Source organism: Phoca vitulina, unplaced genomic scaffold (genome assembly GCF_004348235.1).
Source record: "Phoca vitulina isolate PV1807 unplaced genomic scaffold, GSC_HSeal_1.0 scaffold2, whole genome shotgun sequence".
NCBI classification, from domain to species: Eukaryota; Metazoa; Chordata; class Mammalia; order Carnivora; family Phocidae; genus Phoca; species Phoca vitulina.
In genome coordinates this window covers 6806677-6825269 of record NW_022589705.1, presented here as the reverse complement: position 1 = coordinate 6825269, position 18593 = coordinate 6806677, and the positions used below count along the sequence as shown (strand labels likewise).

Genomic DNA, 18593 nt, shown 5'->3' with positions numbered 1-18593 from the left:
CCTCCTTGCAGACTCTGAGTCCAGGGTCCCTGGAAGTACATAAAACACACCAGCACCCCAAAACAACACACGCATGCACACACACACACCCGTACTTGGCTCACTCTGACCTGGCGGGGACCTGCTAAGGCAGGAAGATGGCCGAGTCCATTAACGCAACCAAACACAACACATATTTATGGCCCCAATTACAGCCTTCACCTCCCTCCCCACTGCCACCAAGGAGCAGGAATAGTTGTGTGCAGTGGGGTCTGAGGCCTCTGTAGCAATAACTACAAGATTACAGAGACGTTTGCAAACCCCGGTGACGGCGGCACTATTATAATGATAAATCTACAGCTTTATATAGAAATAATGGGACTGGGGGCAGAAGCGGGGGGAGGGAAGAGCAGGGGGATTTCAGCCAATCAAAGTTCTGGGTGGAGGGAAAATGGCAAGCTGCTGGGAATGCCCAGGAGACCACCAGGGGCCGTTAGTCAAGCCAGGCAGGAGTGGGGCAACAGGAGTGTGAGAAGCAGCCCTGCCTGGGGTCGGAGTGGATTTAATGAACTCCCACGATTTCCTCCCCACTCTGAGCTCCTTGACTCTGTGGCACAGAATAGGCCTCCAATGGCTCTAGCACGTCTGAGTTGCCTGCTTGGCACCCTCCAGCCTGGTGGGGGGTACACTACCTCCATTGCTCCCTAGGCTTCCCTTCAGAGCAACCTGGAGGCCGTGAGGCCAATGTCCCATGTGGCTTAAGATTCGCAATTAACCAAGAGCTAGACTCCCCGGATGCACACCTCTCCTTCACTAGCCTTGAAGCTCCTAATTCAGGGGTTGTGAGAAAACAACAGGGATGCTCCAGGCTTTGCTACTTCAAACCAACTTGAGCCATGCGGCTGGAGCTAAAGCAAGGGACCTACCCGGTTCCACCTGCCAGGGCTGAATGTGATGCTCCAATACAAGCACAGGGACCAACAAGGGGACAGCATTCATGGACTCATGCGACCCCAAAGCAGCCTGCTAAGCCCCTGATTCTCACAGCGCCCGCCTCTCCTTCTACTTAGCCTGTGGGTCACTGACCCTCCAGTTCAATCCGGACTCTCCGACCCAACTGGTTAATCAATTTGCCACCATATCTCTGAAGGAATGCACAGGCTGCATCTCTCCCCACCAAGCCTGACTCTACCGGTTTTCAGAATACTATTTGACCTTCTCCTCCAGGAAGCCTTCCCAGGTTATAACCACACCCGATTCCCACTGCTTCTTTAATAATTCTTTCTTTGTGTATCCATATATAGTTTTAATTGAATTAACTAAGCCGTTGGTCATTCTACAAAAATGTGCTGAGTTCTTATGTTTGTTTATAATGACACACTCAGCGTGGAGGAAAAACACAAGAGAAAGTCAAATGTGGGACAAAAGGCATTCCTGAGCCATTGGGAGGACTTTGCAAGACTAAAGATGATTCGGGGTATAATTGAAAGACACAGGAATAAATCCAAAGGAGCGATTTCTGTAAGAGCAGAAAGGCTCAGGGAACTTTGAAAGGGGGATTGGTTTGGGCCAGGCAGAGCAGTGCAGAAAGGCATGCGTGACAGGGGGAACCTTGTGAGCAAAGGCAGGAGGCAAGAATGTCGGGCACGCTTGGGACCAGCCTGCAGGACAGTGGAGCTGCCAGAGTTCCAAGTGGAGTGGGGCCCAAATGCAGCTCTAGGAATGGAATCCAGCATGAGGACAGATGGGAGCCCCTGTGCTCATCCCTACCACCCCCACCACGCTGGCCGCAGGATTTCACATGCACTCACTGCTTGTCATTCCCAGGGACTATGACTTGGGCCTCTCTGGCCCCCAAATAAGTATAATTTCAGAGTCAGTGCCAAAAAAACAGGTAAAAGCACCCACCTTATTTCCCTTTCCCCTCCTTTGCCTGATTCCTCGCCCACCAGGACGATGAGCTTACTCCTGAGAGCCAACCCACCAGAAGAGCTGCAGACTGGAGGGCCCCAGGGGCCTCCCGTTGGCAGAACATCAGCTCAGGCAGACTGCAAGCAAGACGGGGTGTGTGAGCACAGTCACCTCCTCTTCGGCTTCAGAAACTCCTGGGCCTGGCCTCCCTGTGCTCCCAGTTAGGATATACCCTTCCCCACCTATCTTAATTCTTTCCCATCCGGGGAAAATTCCAGGGCTGCCCTAACTCTCAATAGCAACCTCACACAGTGCACACTATTCACTATTTAGCATTACTAGCACCTGCATGGACTTCTCTTGTCTCTGGAATTAGATTCTAATTTTCTGTGGATCAAGGAGGCTGTCTTTTATCGCAGTCCCGCTCACTCCCCAGTGCCTGGCACAGTGTTCTGCTCAGGAGGAGAGGGTGGAGGACTAGAACAGTACTAGCTGAGGATGATGAGGATGGTGACGATGTGTCCAACACCTTTTGGATGATCTGCCGTTTTCTGAAGCTGGGCTGAGGAAGGGGGATGGGACGAGGACAGGGACAGCCACAGCATTCTAGCACATAGGAAGCTCGCCTCCCTGTGAGGAGCGCGCTTAGGCACAGACTGTCCAATCCAGGCTTGGGTCTTCCATCGTGCCCGCAGCTAAGGTCACAGGAGAGGGAGGAGAGTCCTCAGAGTCTGAGTCAAGCTCTGTTTCCCCAGCCCCTGGTCTCACCCCTCCCGCTCTCGGAGCCCCTGGGCCTTGACCTCCACGTGGGGAGGACCGAGCTGCTCTTCTCTACCTGTGCAGTCACCATAATGAAGCTGCTGCCTGAGGAGAGCACCAGGGAAGAGCTGCAGCAGATGTAAACTTCACAGTGATTTATAGAGCAGAGCTCTTGGGCCTGGGCCGGCGTTCAGCTGCTGCGCCATCCCGCCCCATCTGCCCGGTCTCGCTGCTGGTCCTATTCTTGGGGAGTTCGTGGAAGCAAAGGTCGGAGAGGCACTGGGACATCAGACTGAACTGGTCAAAGTCAGGACCAGCTCGGAGAATGGGGTGTCCCCGAGACCCACCCTGGGGCCGAAACGGAGCCCACCAAGCTTTGAACAAATCAAGTTTCTTATACTTTTCCCATCAGAGCAGGGGGGATGATTTTCCTGGCCTCTCTCCTCACAAATTCAACACAGAGATATTGAGAATTGTTGAAAGGGAGGGCCTGCAGACTGAGTGGGGTCATCCCCACCCCAGAGAAACAGTGCAAGAAATATCCGGGGAGACTCAACCAGTTAGCACTCAAGACCCCAGACACAAGGCCGTTGGTGTCTGATGAGAACACCCATGCTGGGCTCTCAGCTGCCTGGATGGGCTTAGAGAGAGGTATATGCCCACACCTGTGGGATCCACACTGGACCAAAGGGCTCTGGAAATGCCCTCTTAATTCTCTGTGCCAAACCTCTCTTCCTCCTGAAAAGCCAGCTTGAGCCTCAGCTCCTTAAAACCTTCCCTGGTTAATTGCAGTTGATCGTGAACAGCCAAGCACCTCCTGTCCCATGTGTGGATTAGTCAGGTATCCTTCCAGGCTGCCCTGGGCAGGGAGTGCCTCAGAGAAGGGGCTGTGTGGTAGTCACTCGTGTTGGTCATTAAGTGCTTCCAGTTCTCCTTCTGGGCATACGGTAGGATTTCTTTGCCCTGCCCTCCTAAGTTGCCATGTGTCTTGCTTTGGCTAACGAAACACAAGTAGAAGTAACAAATATCCCTTCACTGTGGAAGCTTTAAGAAATAGTGCATGACTTGCCACATCCTCTTTCTCCTGATGTGGTAACTATGGGAGCACATGTCCAAACGAAGCCTCTGTCGGCTCAGACCCCTGGGTCATAAGGTAAAGTAGAACCCCAGCCAAGCTGCAAAGTATGGATAGCATGAACAAGAACTAGATCTTGGTTGCTCTAAGCTACCAAATCCTAGGACTATTTGTTGCTGCAACTTAACCTCATTCATCCTGATTAACATGCCCTGTTCTTGATTGCTCTTTCCAGGCTTCTAGCACACATCAGTGCACTTGGCAGATGCTGCTGTCTGATTCAGTCTAGAGACCTGGCCCAATCCTCACCCATGATCAAAGAGATAGATAACATTATTTTATAGGTGGTAGACCTAAGGCCTAGCAGGTGGAGGGAACCGCCCCAGAACATGTAATCAGAAGCAATGGGCAAAAATTCTCTTCCATGCCAACCCACACCCCAACCTGGGGCAGCGTGCAAGGACTTCCCCAGGGTGCGCTGAGCCACTGCTCAGTTCCCAGAGTCCCCCTTCACATCCTGAAGGGCAAAGGCCCACTTGTCTTTAGGGCGGAGGAGGATAGGGCCACACCCCACTCAACCCGGCCCTAGGAATCCTCAAGAAGCCCAGGAGGCAAGGCTGTACTCACACTGGTGGCGTACTGGATGTCCTTCCAGATGGAGGTTTCCCGGGACAGGTCGGAGGCCTCGAAGAGGTTGTCCAGGATGACCTCTCCGATCATGTCATGGCGGGAGAAGCGGTCGAAGTCGAAGACACTGAGATGTAGCTTGCGCTCAGCCAGCTCCTCGTAGGGCACCGGGAAGTGGAAGTTCTCATCGAAGGTGGGGTTCAGCGTCTTGCGGTGCACCCGGGTCTGCAGCTTGCACTTGCGATCAGGCAGGAGGTAGATCTTGACGTAGGGGTCAGAGCTGCCACAGAAGTCCTTGGCAGGGAGGTCGAAGGCCTTCAGGATGCGCACGATCAAGGTCTCGCTCTCATAGTCGTAGCGCAGGCTGAAGTTGATTTTCCCGCAGCTCTTGGCGGCCTCAGACTTGGCATCGTCCCCATCCACCGACTTCTGCTTGTAGAGTTCAGGCTTGATTCGGCCAATGCTGGTGGGCTGTTCTGCCGCCGGCGGCAGCTCGTTGCCGTAGTCCACGCTGGAGACGTGCATCTGCCGTGGCAGGTGGCGCTTGAAGGACGTGTGCCTGGCGGGGGTCGGGGACAGCGTGGTCAGGGCCCCGGGGGGGGGGCGGAGTGTGCAGGCCGACACCTCCCTGCCGCCCTGGCTTATCCTACACTTTGCAGGGCCCTTTTCCTCCTGCTTGCCGACCCTCTCTCCATCTGCACACACTTGGTGCACGGGTGATTGTGAGCATTACAAGTCTATGGAAAGGAGCTGGAATGGGGCCCGGTATATACTAAGGTCAATTCATGGTAGCCTTTGCTGCCATTTTTCCCCCTGCTTTCTGGGTTTCTTTCCTTGTAGACGTGACTCTAGTTCCCCCATGAAACCATGAGATCCCTTAGGAGAAGGACCATCCTTTCTCCCCCTGGCTGTGGCTATCCCTTCATCATCATCACCAGCTCTACCACCGACACTGTAGTTAAACATTTATTGGGCTTGGGAGCCAGACTGCGGAGGTTAATGTTGGCTCTGCCACTGTCTGGCTATGTGACCTTGGTCAAGTTATTTAACTTCTCTGCGTTACAAAATGAGGATAATAAAAGTAGCAATTGCATAGGATTGCTGTGAGGAGGAACTGGATTCATACACATAAAAAGCACTTAGAACAGGGCCAGGTGTATAGTAAGCGATATATCATCAACTCTGGATTGTCAAAGAATCCAGCTCTGATGGATTCCTTCCTTGGCTCCTCACAACTACCTGATGAGTCACCAGCCCTATTTTACAGTCGGGGAAAAGCGAGGCCTAGGAAAGGTGAGCAACTTGCCCGAGGTCATATGATAAACTCTGAAAATGTGACCCCCAGCACGTTCATTCCTGGACTCCCAGCTGAAGACCTGGTATCCTTCCCTTCGGCTGGTTCTCCGGGAGCCTGGGGAGACATTGCAGGGACCCAGGAGCCCACAAGAGCCCTAGGTTTGAATAAATACAAATGAATGCACCACTCCTGTGTCTGAATTTAGAGTAGGTTGTTTGTTATTATGCGGTGGGAGTTGTTTTTGGTTTTCTCCGTTAAAGAATGCCATGTATACAACTGCTGTCCTTCAGGGGACTCTGTCAAAGGTTATAAAGGAATCCTCATTCCTCAAAATGTTAGGAACCTCTTGTCTTATATCCCATGCACGGCCGACGCTATTGACAAGGCTTTACTGGCAGACCCCTAGACACACCATGAACTTGTATGCCTCTGGGCCTTTGCATATTCTCTGCCCTCTGCCTGCAATTTCTCCTTCTCTCCAAACACCCAACACCTCCCACCCACGCGCATCCCAGTGCAGACCATGGAGCACAGCGCCCCACCTCCAAGGTTCCCCTCTCCTGCGGCCTTTCCTGGCGCCCACCTCCTGGTTGGTTACCCCACCGCGGAGCACATCATCTGTTATATTCTCCAATCAGAAGACATTAGTTATTATTTCTGTCCTCTGCTCCTAACGGGCTGGAATCTCTTAATGTCTTGAGTAAGAGAATGTGGAGGCGTGGCGGGGAGGGAAGGGAGAGGTCCACCCTCACCTGGTAGATGATGCTGGCTCTGTGGTCTGTCGCTGCAGCCTCGTGTGACGCATGATATGCTCCTTGACTGACATCTGCACCTCGGCCGGGATATCTGGGGACGTATGGCTGATCTTCACAGCCGCCTCTAGGAAGCCCAGCGTGTTGGTGTCCTTCAGCTTGTCTGCCATGTTGCCTCTGGAGCCCGGGCTCTGGAGGGCGTCCGGGGGAGGGTTAGCAGAAGCGGGACTGGAGGCCTCCTTGCTCCTCCAGGGCATCCAGCACAGCTTCCAAAAGAGAAAGAGAAAAACTGCCACCAGGGCCACGCCACACACAATCACTACGGCTGCGAGGAGGCTGACAGAGGTGCCTGCCCTCGGCGTGAGCCAGGCAGGGAGGGACAGAGACAGACAGAGGTGGGCAGAAGCAGGAGAGGGTGTCGGCAGAGGGAGCACACAGAAGGGACAAAGACGGGAGAAGAGAAAAGAACGCTCATGAGAAAGCTACCCGCCAGAGGAGAGGTGGTTTTGGGGGTGGCGCTCCGCAGTCCACTTTGTGAAATGTCTGCAGCCGGGCGTTAGCCTCCGCCGGTCCCCCCACTCCCACCCCTCTCCCCCACTGCCAGCCTGGGGAGCACCTGGGCTGCCTCCCCGACTGCCTGTCGGCAAGTGCACCGGGAAGGGAAAGTAATTTAAATAGCAGCCTAAGCAAATGTGCAAATTCGTGAAGCGCTCACATTTGGATGCTGTTTGAATTTCTATTAGAGCTGTTACTATGGCCAGACTTAGAGCAGAGTCATTTTTTGTATACAGCTCTCTTCCTCAACAGGCTGTGTGGCCTTGGGGACCAGAGGCTTGGCCAACTCCATCTCTTCCCGGACCCAACCCCCCGTGGAGCCCAGAGCGGGAGCTCAACGGTCACGAGATGACTTGAAGTGAATGAGAGGCAGGGGTTAGGTCTCAGGCTTCTTCTGGACTCTCAACTCTGCACGCAGTAGGCTCAGTAGATACTGGGATGAAGTTGGAATTGGACCCACACAATTTATTTCCAAGCTACATACAAGTGATTTTTGTAGCTGGCTTTTTCCCATTCCTGTGGCCAGTTGAGAACTTTTCTGTAAAGCTGGTATTTTTGAATGTTGTGGTTGGTTCAAGGCGGGGGTTCACTGCCTTGTCCCCAGCCCACCCCTACCCCCCAGCAGGATGCCTGTGATCCCAGGAGAGCTGTGGGAGATGCCTCCCTCTGGAAGAAACGATTAAGCAGATCTCCCACCCCAACCCCTTTTGGAATGACCCTTAGGGCCCAAAGCCTCTTCTCCCTCTGAGAGGTCAGAAGCCTCCAAACCAACGGCACACGTGGTGGGGTGTACACTAAGGTCAAGCCCGCAGAGGAGTCTTGCATGCCTAGGGTGACAATGGAAAAGTTGAGAAATTCCATCACCACCATCATCATCACACCAAATTCCTGGAAAGTCTGGAGGAGGCCAGATGACTTGGTAACTGGACCTGGACTTTTGTGCTCCCTTTGGAGGGGTGTGTCCTCACCAGTCTCCCTATTACCTTCGTGGCCCCTGCAGGCCTGTGGGTTTGCAGGCTCTGGATTATCATGGCCCAGTGTCCCAGGAATCTTCAGATTTAAGGTGAGAAATGACCCTACAAGTACGGAGGCCAGGCTGTGCTTTTGCAGACAAGAACAGTGGTCCAGAGAAGGAACTTGCCTGGGGTCACAGGTCAGACAAGGAGCCTGGACCAGGGTCCAGATGTCCACCACCCAGGCTGGGGCTCCTTCCACTGTCCTATAGCCTGTTTGTTCCTGATTAAACTGATGGCTATTGTAACCCTGTGTTTTTATATTTGTCTGACTCAGGGCCTAGCACAGAAACTGGCACATGAGAATGAATGAGCGAATGAGGTGAATGAATGAATGAATGAATGGCACATAAAAGAGCTATAATTATCTCTCAACCAGCATTTACTGAGCACCTGCAGGTACCAGGGGCTAAGCTAGGCTTGCAGTAGTGAGATGCCAAGTCCCTCTTGGGGGGAATCCAAAGTACTCTCATAGCACACAGGCACCAGGGAAAGCTGTCTCCCGTCCAGAGGAACCTTCCGGAGGTGAGAACGTCAGCTACCTTCTCTGGGGAGCGGGCACTGCCTTCTGACTCCCTGGCTGTAGGGTCCTGGCTTGGATCAACTATCACAGCCACCCACAGCAATCCTAGGCCCCTGCACAGAGACAACGGAGCTTCTCCCCGGCCAAAGGAGCTGGGTGGGATTAGTCCTTCACCCAGGGACTGCTAGGGATCTGGAAAGCCGATTCTAAGTTCACTTCTAAACTAAAGGTCTCTAGTGTGGTATGAGTGCATTCTGGGGGCACAAGAGAAAACACATCAGATCGCTTTCATATTTATTTATTATCTTAAAAACAATAAATGAGAGTTGCAATATACTGGTTGATAGTAATAGAAATGATAGCATTTTATTTCTGGACTTAGTTAAGTTTTGAACATTACGAGGTCCAAGGTACAAAGTGCTCTTTATGCATTCGCTCGCTTAATACTCTCCAGGGAGATAGGTGTGATTATTATTTTCATTTTGCAGATGAAGGTGAGGCGCAGAGGACGAGATTCCCCGGGGTCACACGGCTGGTAAGCCATGGAACGGAGATACAACCCACATGTGTATGTAACATGGGAACAGATATATATTGGAGGCATTAAATCAAATAATTTGTGCTGTTACGAGTTCATTATCTAAATGGTTCGGAGACTGTTTCTGTAGGCCCTTATAGCCCTGGGGCTCACGAGGAAAGCTACCACAGATAGTCCTTATTCTAAGTATCCAGCCATCTCTAGACCCTTCACATCTGCTCCCGGTTACAGCTGTTCTGGATGCATTCTCTACAGTATGAGTCACCTTAAAACAAAAAGGTATTTCTAAGGCTTTGCTGTCCTTTGATCATACACTTTACTTGCTGTGGTAATAATTAGAATTTTAATGAGGAAGGGGGAGAAACGGGGGGAATCCAGAGAGCATAGAGTGCATTTAAATGTTCAGCCTGACAAAAAACTGAATTCATAAATGAAAAGAGAGGTGGGGGAAGGGGCGGGCGGAGGGAATCAGTTTTCCTTGCTGTGGCTGCTATTTTGAATGCTTGTGCACGTGCCCCCCCCCCCCCCCCCGCTGTCGTTCCCTCGGAGCTGAGATTAAGGCAGGCAGAGGTATGGATTATTGGGAATCAGCACTCAGCGCTCAATACTGGTTATGTAAGACCAAGTGGCCCTTCCTCTGCCTGGAGAATCCCTTTCCAGGACATCTCGCCCACAGGCATTACACAGAGATTTGGGTCCTGTTGCTGAGTGGATTCACCCCCACTGGGGAACGCAAGGCAGTGAGCAAGGCTGGTAAAGAGCAGAATTAGGCCAGGGCAAAGGTGACTGTACAGGATTTAGCCCCTATAAAATCACTATATGCAGCCTTGAACGCAGCCAGCCCGCATAGCCTGGTTAAACGTCCACTGAGGCTGGGAAGGATAGGCTCCTGTATGGTCTAAGGGCTCTGCTAGATCAGCTACGATGTGTGCCTTCCTACCTCAGGCCTGCTGGGACCGACCGACCAGGACACGTTGCCCTTTACTAAATCACAGGTGCATGAGTCGCCCTCAAAGCCTTTTTCCCACTCGTCTTGTTTGAACCTCGACACTGTGAGGTAGATAGAATTTTGATGGGCAACTCAGCCGCCTTTTGCGTCCTGATCCAGTACTCTTCATATTTCATACTGCTATCATGCACTAGCTTCGTGGCAAGAGAGAGGCAACCCTCTGGTAAGGGAGAAAGCCCTTCCCAAATCTTTGTGTTCTTCCTCCCTCTCTTCTTCCTTCTTTATTTCCTCCTCAGCCCGGAGAGAAAGAATCAGTGCCCTGGGGTCAGACTGGGCTCCTTCAATGTTCATCTCCACTGACTTTAAACTGTGTGACTTTGGCAAGCTACTTAATCTCTCAAGCCTCAGTTTCCTCATCTGTGATATGGGTATAATAATAGTATCTACCTTCTAGGGTCATTGTGAGGTTTCAGTGAGATCAAAAGTGCCAGGACAGTGCCTGGAATGTAGTAAAAAATAAGATAAATATTAGCTGTTTCTATTAGAATCACTTAGTTCTGCCTAGTCTAGTTTTGAATATCCCCTCATTTGGAAAAGTTTCATTGGCAGAACATCTGCAAGCCACGAACACTAATAGAGAGAGCTTTAACTTTGTCATTACAAATGAGGAATGACCTTACTAGCAGAAAAAATGTAAGTATTGTATATATAGCTACATGTCAAGACATAATATGTACTATATTAAAGATCTCTCATCTCCGAGTTTTTCTGTCAATACTCATTTGCTTGCTACTCATCCAGTTTCGTTGTTACCATCACCAGCCATCTGGTGAACAGGCATGAGCTCCAAAGGAGTGAAAAGAAAATCATGAAACAAAAATCAACAATTGAGAGAACATGCTATGGTTTTGCAAATTTCTCTTGGAAATTTGGAAGAAGGAAGTCTAGTCCATTACTCAACATTAGGTGTGAAACATCTTTATTCAGGTGTCAGAAGAATCCAATATTCCATGGGCACCCGGTTTGGGAAATCATATTGGTCAATTACCCAGCAGCCTCTGGGAGAGCAAAGGGCTGTGCAGCTATGCTTTGGATACACACCCAGTGACCTGGCATTGCGCAGGGGCATGTCGCTTCTAATCCTGGCGGGGGACGTAGACTTCACTTAGTGTTCAGATCCTGGGCGGGTAGCTCAGGTGAGCACCAGCACCAGAATGACCACAGAGCGCATCCATCCACATTTCTAATTGTGTGACCTTGAGCAAGTTACTTAACATTCTCCAGACTTTGGTTTCCTCTTTGATTTGTTGGGGATTCTAAGGATTCCTACTTTATGGAGTCATTATGAATATTAAATGAACTAAGACTTTGGGCATAGTTCCTGGTACGTGGTAAGTGCTCCCCAAATATAAGCTATTTTTCTTCATGTGTTGCTTTTTTTGATGGCAAATAATACAGAATGGACCCCAAACTGGGCCTTCTGAAACAGGGAAGGGGGACACCAGACCACGGGGCAAGGCAGCCAAGAGACCTCAGGCCCACAAGGGCAGGAACCGCTCATCACCTTCAGTGAAACTGTCTGGCAGGGGTAATGGCTCCTGGCCTCCCTCTCTCCCTGGAAAATGCTGGGTTATTAATTAGCAACCCAGGGCTTTCTTATCTCTCCACACTGACACTCCTTTCTCCAAAGACAGAGCCCTGGCGCCCCCTCCCCTTATCCCCACCCGGAGTGTTAGGATTCATCAGCAGCTCTTATCACCTGCTATTGTTCCCATTTTTCTAATAGGTTTCCATGTCAGGAAAATCCATTCTGTAACAGTAACAGGCATTTTTGCTAATAGATTGTACCTGAAAAGATAAACTGGGGAGAGGAAGTGAAAAGAAAGGACCATTTTCTCTGCTTCGCCCAAAGCTGGAGAACGCTGGCTTCAGGGCCTGGGGCTGCTGGTAGACCCTCGGAAATGGTTTACGTGCCCGCCTGTACGGAGCAGGGGCCGCCCGGGCTGAGGAGCCCTCATTCAGACACAGAACAGAGACACAGACAAGCACAACCCAGAGATCAGACAGCAAGAAATGCAGAGGCACAGCGCCAAGTCTGGGAGGGGAAAAGACTCTGGGCAGAACCATTCGTATTAATACCGGTAATATTATTTGTTATTTCTTTCTACATGGTCAGCACCATGCCCCTTACATTATTTCCTTTAATCTTTACCACTTCCTGAAGAAATGAGTATGCAACTCTCAAAGATAAATTAACTCGGCTTAGAGATGTTACCTAAGTAACTTCTTCAAGGATACATCGCATTGCGCAGAGGAGCTGGGATTTAAACCTGGGACTTCTGATGCCAAAGTCAGAGCTTCTGAGCCGGGCCCCTGAGGGCACTGGGGGCTGAGTGGGAAGCTGGACAAGAAGCTGGGGAGGCATTTCTTTGTTATAATCAGGAGAGTGTGGGACACATCCTCTACTATTTGGCCTGATCCTCTGTACCTGGATAGAAACCTGGAGACTAGAATTATGACCAACCTCCTCATCCCCCATCTCTTTCTTCTTCTCTAGAAAGTATAGACACTGCAGGTTACCCACCAGGCACCAGGCCAATAACCTCAGTGGCCCCTGGAAATGCCTTGTCCAGAGATATATGTCCCTGAGAAATACCTGAGGGTGCGGGTATGTGTGCGTGCATGTGTGTGTGTGTGTGTGTGTGTGTGTGTGTGCATGCATGTGTTGGGGGAACAGGGCTATTCTGTTCCAAGCCTTACAGACGTGGTCCATTAATAATAAACTCTGCCATGGCTTGTAAATTTATTAGGAGAAGCTGGTGTAATTAAAATTCAGAGTTGGGGGAGGGGGAGCAGAGAGCCTTTGCTTCCATTCCTTCTTTCAGAGATCCAGGCTGAACTACCGATGGGGATAATTAGCAGAGTCCAAACAGAGAAGGAATTAATGCCCCTGAAAAGCTTCGATGAGGAGAGACAATGCCGGGCTAATTATGGCCGCACCAGCTTTATGACTGGGCACCGGCTTCCACCATCATTAGGGGATTCAGAGATAAATCGGAGACTAATGTGGAGTGCTGTAGCTAACAGAGCATTGGCATTAATTTAGCAATTATTAGTATTATTATTTTGGCAGATGGTAACTGTACGTTTATGGCTGATTAGTCAGGGCTTGGGGCCCCTCTGAGATGTGGACATCAAGGCTGGGGTGATGGTGGAGAGGAGCAGACAGAGAACCAGAAAGATTCTTTCCCTCTACACCCCCCCTTCCTGTTTACCCCTGCAAGGACTGAGAGGAGAGGTCTGTCGGGGCCCACATGGAGCAAGAAAAACAGATCGGCAATAGAGAGAAGGGGGAGATGAGACAATGTTGTATACCTAGAGCGTCCACAGCAGGATATCTTGCTCACCTCCACTTTCAATGCCCCCTCAGATGAAAATTCCTAAGTGTGGCTGGTTCAGTCCTCTGGTGCTCAGAGACCTCTTTTCCTAAGCAGGACCAGCAAGGGTGCCACCTAGCTTGGGCAGGACTTTCTCTTACCCTGTTTTTTTTTCCCACTCCAGACAGCCTTACACAGACCCTAAAGAAACCTGGCTGGGTCCAGATGTCTCAGTCTTAGTCCTAATTTTCTGCAGCCACATGTTATACCTCCAACTCTGTGGACAGAGTAACAGAACAGTTAGAACATGTCTTCTCTGTACAGAGCCTGGAGGGGATGATCTACCATTCCACTCTTAAAGTTCCCACAGACAGAGGTAGAAGAAAACTTCTAGAACTGTAAATCCAAGCACTGTACAGCTCCTAGATACTTTACCCTAGTTCTAGAATCTTAAAGTTGAAGACACACCATAAAGTCAGAACATCGTCTAAAAGATGTACGTTCTAAAGGATCATAATTGCACCTTTCCTCAAAGAAGGCAAAATTTGCAGAATTTCTTCCTTCCGGCAAGGAGTGAAGGAGTAACTGATTATTTAGTTATAGAAACAGGAACGTTTGTGGTTTTGATGAAATGCTATGCATTTAACTTGCCATCACAAGCGGGAAAAATCTTACCTGTGCTGCCAAAGGCTAACTTCAAAAGCAGGTGACTGAATCACAGAACATCTCCAGAGTCAGTAGAGAAGTAAACCAACAGGACATACATCTCATGGCCACATGTAAGACCACGAATAACCATTCCTGCTGCCAGCTTGGCAGGGGCAGGGCAGCTCAGGGTCCTCTATCAGTTCCTGAATTTTTTTGGAACACCTCTGAATCTCTGCTTGCTATCTCAAACCCAAAACCCTCCTACCCACACCCAACACTCTGCATTTGGCCTATGGAGCAAATTCATTCATCTCCACAAGGCAAATGGCATGAAGAAGGAAGAGAACTGCCTGTCAGTGTCCACTTGCAGGGGTAGGCAGGTGGGGGGTGGATTGTACATTAAAGAGGAAAACAGACCCTTCGCCTTCAGAATGTTTAAAGAAAAACGGAACTTGTTTCTATCTGGGACAGTTTGTGTAGAGGTGTTTCAAGTCAGGAAAGCTAAGGAGATCTGATTAAGGTTTCCTGTGCAATTCCTAGCACAGACCATGGCATATAGGAGGGTCCCAGTAAATGATAGTAGAGTCCAAATCTCAATTGTTGAATCTCAGGGTGTTACTAGAAATCCCGTGAGCTAGAGACTTTCAGTAGGAGGAAGGCAGGGGGAAACATACAGAGGTAAAGAGAACTGGGCATGCTCTAGTCACTTGCATTTTTCGTGAAAATACAAATGAAAAGATCCAGCATTTCCCTGCCAGGAGAATCTGGCAGTGGCTCTGGGATATAGGGAGTAGGCCAGGACTTAGGCTACCTGGGGGCCTGGTCCTGAACTGCACAGCATCTCCCCAGACTTGTGCTCACTTAAACCCCAAGCTCGCAAAGCCACTCTCAACCACTTTCTTTCTTTTGCTGTGATTAAGGGTCTCCTTCTGCCACCTCCTCTCTTTCAGCCCCCTAGCTTGGCCCCCAGGGGCTTCCTGAGGCTTGTGACTCAGCAGCCAAAGTTCAAGTCCCCCAGGACTGACAAGTCAAGCTCAAGCAGCCTGCAGGGAAGGCACACTGATTCATCTGAGCCTGCTTACTCTCGTTCCTCAACCTTCTCTCACCCTCAGCCTGGCCACCAGGTACTTGTCATTCCAGACTATGGGGTGTCCCTCTGGAGTCGGAACCCCAGTGCCTCCCTGTATCAGAATGTTCCACGCACACATACACCCTCCGCAGCATGCAGCATTTCTGCTCTGGACAGATGGGGGAGGAGGGCAACCTCCATCCCAGGTGGAACTCGACAGGTGTGTTCTCACCTTGAATTATCCCCTTTAGGGTTTGAGAAGTCAGGACCAGCATTAAGGCCCCCACTGGAAATGAATTGTTGGAGGTAAGGATGGAAGGAAGCTGGGTAGGCAGGCAGGCAGGAAAAGACTCCCTAACTTGGGGAAAATGGTGTGTCTGGGGGATATGAGGAGAGGGATGGTGCAGTAGATGAGGGCACCTGAGAACCAAAATCTAAGAACACTTGCTGGGCCTACTTTATTCCGAGATTCTTCAAGAGGGAGAATCAACCTCTCCAACATCCCTCACTGTACCTCCCTCTGAAAGTTCTTCTTTAGGTCTCACCTCAGTCCCTTCTGCTGCAGTAATCAACCCATTGATCAAACATTGCCAGGGCCAGAGAGAGTGCAGGCGAGAGAGCAGCGCCCCCTACAACCCACGCAAGGCTGAGGTGCGCTCCACTCCCGCAAGGCTGGACACAATCCCCTCAACACACACAATCCTCCCCTTGGCCCACTATCTTCCTTCTATTCCTCTGCCCCGCCCCCCCCCCCAGCGGCCCGGTTCCTAACCTAGGACCTTACCAACAGCTGTGACCTTTAACCTCAAGTGAAAAAACAGGGCCCTGGAACCTGCGGTCTCTGGGGAGCTTACCCCAGCTGTACCTGCTCCAGGAACCGCCGCTCCAGTCCCCGTCTTCTGATCCCTGGAGACGCGCGTGGAGAAGAAATTCCCGCCTCTCGTAGCCCCTTCCTCCCTTTCCCGCGCCGTTGGTGAGGAACCACAGGGGCGACCCTCGCCTTCCCCGAGGCCCAGCGCCACCGGGGTCAGGGTCGGGGGACGAGGAGGGGCGGTGTCTGCGGAGCCAAAGGAACCCCGGCGCCTTGGTCCCTGCAGGATCTCCCCACCCCCACGCCGCATCCTCTCGAGGCTTCGCACTGCCCCCCCGCCCCTCCCCCCCGGAGGGAAGGCGACCGGGTGCTCCCTCTCTCGCAGGACCCTCCAGACGTCGGCATCCTGACAAAGAAGCCCGGCTGCAGCGGGCGAGCGTGGCCGCACGGCGCTGGTGCGGCAAGTAAATACCCGGGCCGGCGGGCCGCCTACCCTCCCGCGGCTCCCGCCGCCAGGGCGCGACACGCCATTGCCGCTGTCGCGACTCCCGAGAGACGCCGCAGCTGTGCGCCGGGCCCGGGCCCTGCGGGGCTCGGGCTCCCGACTCACCGGCTCCGGCGAGCTCGCCTCGGCTCGGGCTCCCGCCTGGGCTCGGCGGCCGCCGGGGCTGCGTCCGGCGCACGGTCCGCGCCGTTCGGGCAGGAGGCGCCCGCTTGGCAAAGTCGGCGAGAGGCACCGGCTCAGTCGCGCACCGGCCCCGAGTCCGAGTGAGTCAGAGAGGGACCGAGGGAGCGAGTTATAGGGGCGGGCGTTGGGGGGGGGGAGGATGCCGAGACACCCTCCCCCACCCCGCCCCCCGCCCCCCGGCGGAGACGCAGAGAGCCACTCGCAGCCGGAGAGACGTTCGGACACAAAGACCTCGTGCCGCCCGCAGACCCAAGTTTCTCCCCGAGACCAAGGGGCTCGGACCGCGTTCCCCGAGAGAACAGACAAACGGACGCGCAGACCGACAGACGGACCTTGGGACCTCGACACCCCCAAGAAACGAGTTACTTCCTCCGCCGGGGTGTCCCTGGTCTCCTACTCGCTCCACAGACCCCTTCCCTGGCAGATTGCCCGCAGGGTAAGCGGAGAGACGCTAGGGAAACTGAGGCCCCCGTGGGGCGCCGCACCCCGGGAGCGCGGCTTTGCGCGAGATCCCCGAAGAGTCACACGGGAAGGGGGGCTCGGGGATTCTCTGCCTCCCAGGTTCCTTTCACGTCTCTCCGCTTGCCCTGCGGGCGATGGAACAGGGTACTGGCTGGGGCTGGTTCCGAACCCAGGATCCCGAGCTGGAGTTCTCTGTCTAGGTTCTGGGGCTCCCGGGGCCGGGGCTCTGGGAGGGAGGACGGCCAGGGCGAGAATCCAGGAAAAGAGGGGGCCTCGGATTTCCCGTTACCTGAGTCGGCCGCGCTCGGACTCCTCTCTGGGGGCTGTAGCTCGAAGCTCCGACAAGTCTCCACGTCCAGCCCGAGAGGGGGCGGCCGGGCCCGGCACAGCGAGGCCAGGAGCGCGAGCGCCGCCTGGCACCGAGGCCCCCCGGTCCCCCACACCCCACTCATGCCCGGGACACCCCGGCGCTTCAAGCAGCCGCCCGAACCCGTACCGCCGCCGGACTGGGGCGGGGCGAGGCGGCCCCAAGAAGACCCTCCCCGCAGCGGCCCCCCGCGGCTCCGTTCAGCTTTTAATCGCTTCCCCGCAGGGTCTCCGCCCCTCACGTGGCATCCCGCGGCAGCTGGCAAGTCTGGCGCCTCACGGCCGCCCCCTCTACACCCAGGGACAGGCCTGAGTCCCGGCGGGTTCGAGGCAGGGGAGCCCGGTTGTCCAGCACCCCGGAGGGTGCAAGGCCCAGGAAAGGGCCTGGGATCTGACTCCACATTCACTGCCTGGTGTGACCTTGGGCCTCTCTGAGCCTCAATTCCCCACTCTGTAAAAGGGGTGTAATGATTACGAGTGCTTCACAGGCTGCCTGGGAATATAAAGATAGTGTTCGTGAAAACACTGGGTAAATTGCCACATTCCACACAAGTGGCAACGAAATAGATGAACCCATTACAGAAAGAAAGATGACCCGGCTGGGAGTGGGAGAATCTTGGCCGAGGTTCCTAACGGGGGAAGTTAGTGAGACTAGCCCCAAGTCCCAGCTTCGGAGGCAGAAGACCCTAAGACTGCGGGGCTATTTGAACTGCAGGAAGACTTTCTGAGCCCCGCAGTCCTGCGGTCCACGGTACCCGCATGTTGCTATGGCAACGGGAGGCAGCGGCCGTCTCTCTCCATGGCAACGGGAGGGGAAAGTTTCTGGCAAATAGGAATGGGGGGCATTTCAAGAGGGCGCTCCGTTCCCGCCAGACCCATCACCCCACAGCGGTGCAACGCCACCGGAGATAATGCCTCTTGCTATTAAGCATAGCCAGGGCCAGAAAGCCTGAAAACTAAACGAAGAGGACTGAGGCTAGACTTAAGGCAGACTTCCCCTCCAGGAACTGTGGCGTGAAGTCCAGGAACAGGTTGGCTGAGGCGCTCCGAGGCACCTCACTCAGCCCTGGAGATCTACCGGCCGCCACCCGGCGCGGCCCTGCTGGGGGTCCGGTCACGGAAGTCGCGCGTCCTCGGCTTGTCGGCTGGTGGGCCCCTTCCCGTGTGCGGCTCACCCGAAGCTCCAGGCTGAGG

The 18593-nt window shown here is 53.0% G+C and overlaps 1 protein-coding gene across 9 annotated transcripts in view; it reads right to left on the bottom strand.

Moving 5' to 3' along the window:
* SYT6 (synaptotagmin 6) overlaps window positions 1-17585 on the bottom strand; it is a 58238-nt gene extending 40653 nt beyond the window's left edge. For 4 of the 9 annotated variants that reach the window (XR_004301352.1, XR_004301354.1, XM_032421028.1 and 1 more), the window contains exons 1-3: window positions 17323-17585; window positions 6401-6749; window positions 4352-4910 (exon numbers count right to left, since the gene is read on the bottom strand). Coding sequence is in view for 7 of the 9 variants with exons in the window: in XM_032421028.1 (XP_032276919.1) it covers window positions 4352-4910; window positions 6401-6749; window positions 17323-17485 (1071 nt within the window). In the remaining 2 variants the exon portion in view is untranslated. Of the gene's footprint in view, window positions 1-4351; window positions 4911-6400; window positions 6750-15926; window positions 16151-16493; window positions 16638-17322 lie in introns of those variants that run through there. The other 5 variants (XM_032421049.1, XM_032421073.1, XM_032421057.1 and 2 more) reach the window with 5 other exon arrangements.
* Between the last annotated feature and the right edge of the window lie 1008 nt (window positions 17586-18593).